Raw genomic sequence first — 7,900 nt, 5'->3', positions numbered from 1 at the left:
CGTCAATTTGTTAGAAAATATTTAGCCATATCTTATTTGAAAATAAAATTGTTTAAAAGACATAGGGATTTTATCAAAGAGATGCATGCTACATTCACTATTAACTTAGTACCTTTTTTTACTAAAAAATAATTGAACATCAGTGTGTTTTTTAGGAGACTGAAACCGATATCCATTCACTTTATTGGTGTAGTAGTAAGATGTCGTATGATACTTCATCATGGACCGAAATCAAATGTTATAAAGAACGTCAAGAGTGTCTTTAACAACGCTAAGCTGAATACCTCATCTGCCTTTCCGTTACATCCTACTTCCACTCTGACAGTAGCTCGTTCTGACTTGGAGTGTGCTTCCGTCACACAGACAACTGTTGTGTTTGACCAGGATGTGATGTTACACAGGGTTCCGGCGATCGTCACGGATGACATACAGCCAGGCGTGGATAAAGGGGAAGATCTGAGAAATATCAAACAAAGCGATAGATAGCATTTTCTAATACATTGTATTATTAACATCTAATATATCTTTCTTCCAAAGCTGAAACATGTGTATGATTTTTATTTGTTACATCTGGGAAAAAACTTATTTGTCATTTTTCCGATAACAACATTTTTTAATATTACAAAGAAAATTTTGTATCATTCTTATATTTCTACAACGTTTCTTTTAAATGCATTTCAAACATCTAGGTATTATTTAAAGTTGATAAAACTGATCAAGGGCTCACAGTAGAATTTGGTTTGTTAGAAAGGTCTGGCACTTATAGATTTACAATTATTTTATGTATTGCATTTAATATTGTATTTGCATAATTTCTATGCCAATGCTACCATAACTATCATCATTTATACCCAAAGTTTGACCCTGAGATTGTGAGTCGTGTCCCGCCTTGTGTCCCTCCACGTGTGGGTGTGACGTCATCAATGACTGGGGTTAGTGCCGGATCATACGTATAACTGTTCATCAGTAGCTTTGTGACGTTGTTAACTGTTATCGAGACGTCACAATTGCTAGACAAAGATTCTGTAAATAAATACAATCTCGTTAAGTGCACATCGTTTTTGTTTGAATGACTTGGCACCAAAAACCTGACTAAGTGAAGAACATAATGGTTAGCCCATTTGGTGCATCCCACAAGTATGCGGATGTACATTGTAAGTGATGGTTTTCACGAATAAAGAATACTGTTTAATTCAAATAAAACCTTCATCATTATATAACTGCACATCCTTTGATGGTCGGTGTATGACCCGCGGTACACTAAATACATTACCGGGATAAAGTCATATTATCAAATGATATTACAAGTCAAGTGACTTGGTGCTATTACGCATGGTGTTGCACTTTCACAACAAACTAGTTAAATAATCGACATTACCTGTCCATGGTGGTGTGTCACATATATGTGCCGTGGAAGTCGACACGTAATCTTCAGATTTGTTACAAATATTTCCACAGATATTCACCACCGTGTCCTCGTCAAATCCACCACCAAGTATAGTGACTGTCTGCTGACCACCTAAACTACCTACAAATTGAAGAAAATTGATTTGTGTTGAATCACTTAACTGGTCAAATACCATATATCTAGAAAACGATTTAAACATCATATTAAATTTCAACAAATTTTATTTAACAACAACATGAGAAAAGATCAACCTTCATACACATTGTATTATGCTATTGAATAAATCTTACCTGAGTTAGGTTCAATAGCGTGTATCGACATGTTGAAGGTAAAGACTTGGTCGTTGTTGGAATTCCCATAATCTTTTACATGTACGTATACCCCATAGGTTCCCGCACGGTTTGCCCCCACGGTACAGGTTATCTCCGTATCATTAACAGACAAAATGATACAATCATGATCTTCTATAACAACACGTGTTTCATTTATTGATGAACCGAAGTTATTGCCGATGATGGTGATGTTTTCTCCTTTTGTTTCTGTCGAAGGCTGCACTGACATGACTGTGGGAGAAACTTCCTCAGAAAAGTTAAAGGTTTGTACAGGATACCAAATTGCTCCCGATAGTATCTCTATCTTTTCAGTGCCAATAGCGTAATGAGCTTCAGTTGTAAAAATAACGGAATTGACTGTTCTTTTTTTCACAGTACATAGTGATCCGGCGATATAAACATTTGTGTTAGCAAGGAAGCCGTTTCCAACAATAGTTACAGCTGTTCCGCCGTATATACTTCCTTCTGATGGTACAACATCAGACACAGTAGGTATACTAATCACGGTTAAATTTTCGTTTGTATTGACTGCTCTACCAAATGGGACAATGTCGACAACGAGTTCGTTAGGGCCTTGAGATAAACTGGTAATCGAACATACTATTTCGGAGTCCGATACATTTTCAACAAGACAATCGTGCATTTCCGAAGACTTCATAATCACGGATACAGTGTGTAAATCATTCCCGAATCCTGTCCCGGTTATGAAGACTCTGGTCGCATTTCCACCTGTAATGGTGTCTGGACTGACACCCGTTACCTTTGGGGTCAAGAGGTCAATGTACGTAAACTGACATGATGTGTCACATTTTGCCGGGATATTTATGTTTCCCGAGACTGGTATAGAAACGGACACGTGTTGTTGTTTTTCAACAAAGAATATCGGTGTCAGGCAAATTATTTCCGTGTAAGAACTTGATACAATGTTACATGGATAACCGCCAATGGTGATGTCTGTCATAATTTGGTCAGGTCCTTCTTCAAACCCGGTTCCTGATACGGTTAAGCGCGTGTAACCACCAAGAGAACCATTGCTTGGGTTTATACTAGTGATCACAGGAAATAATGCAAATGTCTTTAACGTATTTTCTTCTATGTTAATATGAGCATAACCAAGATCAGTTACGTAGACGTCAATGTATTGTGGACGTCCGACCCGCGGTTTGTTCCCAGGATCGATGCTACACGTTACGTTAGACACAGAACTATTGGACACTTTACACCTGTAGTCGCCAAAAGTTACATTGTTGTGGTTTCTTACATCAGAGAACCCGTTCCCTGATATAACTATGTCATCATTTGTAGTGCCGTTCTGTCTGCATATTTGGTCAATGATTGGAGATGCGCATGTCCAGAATGCGAACTGAAATTTTGTATTGTTGCCGGGGTCGTTTGGTAGAGGATCAGAACAGTTAACCATGTGAACAGGGGCATCACAGCACAAAACGGTATCTGAAACTAATGTGTCAAAGTATTATCATATTCAATTAGTTTTCTGCTTTATTTATATTATTCAAGAACGTATAACAAGTTTTACTTAATATAGACAAACATGATTTCGACATACGGTGTGTAAACGCCATCAATATGTCCAACTGTTTGATTCAAACTTTGAGGTTAACCATGGTTATATAGGTTATATAGTTCGCCTCGAGTCCCATTAGTCAGAAATGACGTTAATAACTTCAATAAAACAAAATACAATAATTTATTATTTGACCCTGTGTAAGAATATCAACAATATACAATATCATGCGAAGTCCGTCGTGGCAGTATTGCCGACTACTCTCAAGTAAACATTGTTTTCTCTATAACGTAAAATTGACTAACCTGATTCTGACTTAGATAAGTTATAGTTTGCCTCGAATCCCTCCTGCTTAACAGTTACATCGGCTAGATACGACGTTCGCTCCGTGACCTCAACAGATCCGTGGAACCAGGTTGTACCATAATCTTCAATTATACCACTCCAGTAGTAAAACGTCCCGGCTTTATTGAACTCGTGGGTATATGATCCTGTAGTAAAAAAGTGATGAAATAGAGAGTTAGATAGGGACAATAAATGATGGAAATAATACTTAAGTATAGATTGGAAAGCTTGTTTGTTTGCTTGTTTTAGTATTTTAACGTCCTATTAACAGCAAGGGTCATGAAAGGACGGCCTCCCATGTATGCAGTATGTAGCGTGTGTGAAGTGCGAGATGCGTGTTTTAGGAGACTGAGGTATGTTCGTGTTGTGTCTTCTTGTATAGTGGAACTGTTGACCTTTTTATAGTGCTATATCACTGAAGCATGCCGCCAAAGACACCAAGCAACACACCCTACACGATCACATTATACTGACAACGGGCGAACCAGTCGTCCCACTCCCTATTCGCTAAGCGCTCAGCAGGAGTAAAAACTACCACTTTTATAAACTTGTGTGTCTCGGACAGGGGACAGAACCCAGAGTCTTCCTCACAGAGGCGAACGCTCAACTCAAGGCCAAAAGTGAGGCAGTGCCAAGGGAGGCATTATGAAACATAACGTCAGTTAGGAAGAAGAGTAAAGATAAAATCCTAAATTTAATCGTCTTTTACGATCATGCAATAGGGGCAGCAGGTACAAATTTAACGCCCTACCTGCAGGGCCTAATTGGAAAGCAGTGATGTTTCCCTACGTGAAAGCTAATAACCTTAAGATACTAATTAGGACACATATTCTGAAGTACCATAATTCACATACTACTTTTAAACAACAATTTAAAAACCTTTTGTTGATCCGACTCCACTAGAGAACCCTCCAGGCTTGCCGAATTTCGCTGTCAGGTTGTACGTCTCCTCAACTCTGGGCTTCATTGTTGTGATATAGAAGGGGAAGTCCCAGTCCCATTGTACTACGTCACCCACCTGGATACTCACATACTGGGGACTCCAGTAATAGTACTTCCCGAATGCTTTAAATATCAAAATTAGAATCAAAGTGATAAAGAAGTAATTATATCCATTCACATGGTAAGTATGAAATCTAAGCTATGATTAACTGATAGCTAGATTAATTGTTATATTCCTGTAGTTACGAAATAAGCCAGACATACATATCTCCTATTTAATTGGGAGCTTGTGTAGCTTATTTTTAAAGTCTTCATCATCTATATGGTACAATCGTACCGACGGTGTTAATTAATTTAGTAACAAAAGACAAATGTTAGTTTTGATCTTTGATTTTGTGGTTAACGAGAAAGCAATTTTACGATCCAGGTATAGGTACATGTATGTTTCGAATTTCGTTACTATGTTATAATCATTTAACACGCTATGGCCGACAAACACAGAATAACAGAAAAAAACAGAGGAAAACAAAAAAAATATTCAATTCGGTGTGGCGGGAACAATGACCGATATTATTCATTTGCGACACCGCCATGTTAATGGCTTGCCGCCTAACTCATTATATGGAACACAATATATATATTTGATATGTCTGTTCTTTCTTGCTTTCGTCTTGATTACTCGATTACAATATGAAATTTAAAACATTTTTAAAGAAAGAATGTTTAGGTACAACTTACATGGATGCAGGCCGTGATTATTTACTCTGTGTATTTTCCGTGTTCTTGAAATCTTACAGATGACCGAGGTATCATTAGCAGCACTGACGTCACATTCGTGGGTTCCGACAATGACCTTAGTATTTGATGTAAACCCTCGTCCTTCAAGTGTAAGAACGGTACCGCCGAACAACGAACCACTATGTGGCTTGACACTGTCAATCTCTAAGTTACAGGTGATAGTAGGAAGTTCATTTTTTCTGTAAAATATATTTAAAACCATTGCAAATGATGCACTACGGTACCTTTCCAAAAAATGCTTAAATATCATTGAATCAATGGACAAATTATGATTCATTATACAGTTGAATTAACTTAATATTCAATGTGCATTCGAATTTGTCTCAAGCGATTACTCGAAGGAATCGAAAATCATATCTTCATAGGGAAGCTCGAGTAGAGGAAGACAATGGCTCATCACATTTAATGATGTAAAATATGTTTTAACGTGTTATGCCTTAACTAAATATAAATATGCAAATAAATATTATACGAAACACATATGAATGTCTTACAAATTTACAGCCGCTCCATGATCACCCACTATAACTCTCACTTCATGTGATCCTGGAGAACAGGGAGGTACCTCCGCTATGGCACAGGTGTCGTTATAGAAAGTGATGTTAGCTACGGTTTCACCGAGTGATACTGTCAAGTTGATATATGTTTGAAATCCAGTACCACTTATAACAAGTAAACCTCCGCCTAAAAAGAGGGATAAAATAGGAACATTTTCAGTAAAGCGTGTATTATTGAATTGTGCTTCACTATTTAATATCAACCAACTTCAGGTTTAAGGATTTAAAAACAAACAAAGAATCATATGACAAATTGGTTGGTTGATTGGCGGAGTTCATCGTATTAACATTTTAGGACGGACTGCCGTGAGTGTGGCATGTTGCATCTGCTAAGAGCGTGTTTTGGGAGAATGCAGTATGTTCATAGTGTGCCTCTTTGCAATACTGGAACTTTTGCGCGTTTTAACAAACTAAAATTTGGTTTCCAAATCCCAATTTAAGCATGTAAAAAATATTTATTGGAGATTGAAATGTAACACCAAACCTGATACTCCAATGACAATAGGCGATATATCCGTTATGCGAGGTGTCAGTGTTTCATTATACGTGAACTTTGTGTCGGCAGTAATGGGTAGCTCTCCGGTATGTTCAACTGTGACATTCAGTGTTTCAGCTTTAGTCTGGAAAATGGATTTTAGAGAGTTATATATTTACTTTCCAATTGCCATTCGGAACACTCAACAAATAACGATAATACTAGAAATATTATTCCGAAAGCATTTCTTATAGTATGATTAACTACTGAATACGGTGCAACAGCGACTAAAATATACGATATAAGTGTGAACCTTACCGTTGGCGGAACAAGACAAACTATTGTAGTTGATGAAACAGATTGCTTCTTGCAGGTCTTCGTTCCCAATACCACTGAAGAATATTCGTTGAATCCACTTCCTGATATAGTAAGTGCTACAAACCCTGGAAGTTAAAATAAAGATAATGTGTTTTTGCTAATGTAAATATTTTTATATAAACTGTTAAGAAAAAATTATTTGAATAATTATTACAAAATACGTTTTCGGTAACGTTTGCTACGATAAATTAATTTCAGATAACGAACCTCCAAGTCCAGTACTAACTGGCTTGATACTGTCGATGGTTGTTGTAAACAACAATGCTGTATAGTTATCGCCATAGTCTGCTATTCCTCTTCCAAGAACATCCAAAACAACATCATGTTCACCAGCCGACACTTTATCAATGTCGCACGTAATCGAATCATTAGTTACCATGGTAACATTACACTGAGTTCCAGCTATTGTTACATTGTTATTGTTTGGTATGTTGCTGAATCCGCTCCCGGATATCTGTATTTCCCTGTATGGGGGCTCTGTGAACAATTTTTGGTTACATTTAAATAGAAATATGGTTAGCAAGACCCCTATCCATAAACTTTATCTAAAATGTGACAGCAAACGAACAGAACAATTTAAAATAATTAAAATGTTGTATATAACCATTTATGAATACATAAATAAATTTATAGCCAGCAGAGCGTCGTAATTTCGATTGAATAGCGTTCAGGACATTGACCCCTTAACAGTAAAATGCACGCTATTGTGTTGTAAATGGTACTCCCATGTCATATTCTATCACCAATGCTATACATACGAACCTTGTGCACGTGAAGCATTGACAATGACAGGTGTGCTGCTTGATAACCATTGATAGGAACAATCTCCATTGCACTTTGATGGGACATCGTTTATTATAACTGTTACCTTAGGAGAACAACACGGAAAGGTCAATGTCAAAGCAATTTACTCAAATTGAGTTTCCTTTGTGAAAACTTGACAATGCAAACAGAGTCTTACAATTATATTGTACAATTATTGTATTTCAAAACTGTAGACTGTCTCTGAACAACTCTTATTATGGTTTTCGGCACCAAAATATACACCTATTTTGAGAATTGTTATATTTACAATGTATGTGCATGCTCTGATTATTTTCATCTCAATATCTATTTTTTGGCATCGAATTTGTGTTGTAC

General features: G+C 36.9%; 1 protein-coding gene across 1 annotated transcript; it reads right to left on the bottom strand.

Moving 5' to 3' along the window:
- Positions 1–218: 218 nt before the first annotated feature.
- Positions 219–7,609, bottom strand: LOC138319519 (fibrocystin-L-like). Its single transcript, XM_069262672.1, has 12 exons — positions 7,519–7,609; positions 6,968–7,237; positions 6,701–6,825; positions 6,392–6,527; positions 5,845–6,034; positions 5,348–5,529; positions 4,490–4,675; positions 3,571–3,756; positions 1,699–3,192; positions 1,379–1,528; positions 852–1,023; positions 219–456 (listed from the first exon to the last, which is right to left on the bottom strand). Exons 1-12 carry the CDS (start codon positions 7,607–7,609, stop codon positions 219–221), a joined length of 3,420 nt encoding a protein of 1,139 aa, XP_069118773.1.
- Between the last annotated feature and the right edge of the window lie 291 nt (positions 7,610–7,900).

Source organism: Argopecten irradians, chromosome 3 (genome assembly GCF_041381155.1).
Source record: "Argopecten irradians isolate NY chromosome 3, Ai_NY, whole genome shotgun sequence".
NCBI classification, from domain to species: Eukaryota; Metazoa; Mollusca; class Bivalvia; order Pectinida; family Pectinidae; genus Argopecten; species Argopecten irradians.
The sequence above is the reverse complement of the archived record's forward strand: the minus strand, read 5'-3'. Positions and strand labels throughout refer to the sequence as shown.

Bases quoted from the DNA above. Each gene is read 5' to 3' on its own strand.
- LOC138319519 (XM_069262672.1), bottom strand. From the start codon at position 7,609: ATGTCCCATCAAAGTGCAATGGAGATTGTTCCTATCAATGGTTATCAA. The intron at 6,826-6,967 runs GTTCGTTATCTG...TTTAACTTCCAG, and splicing joins AGTTAGTACTGGACTTGGAG to GGTTTGTAGCACTTACTATA. The intron at 3,757-4,489 runs GTTTTTAAATTG...TTTTTACTACAG, and splicing joins TGGAGTCGGATCAACAAAAG to GATCATATACCCACGAGTTC.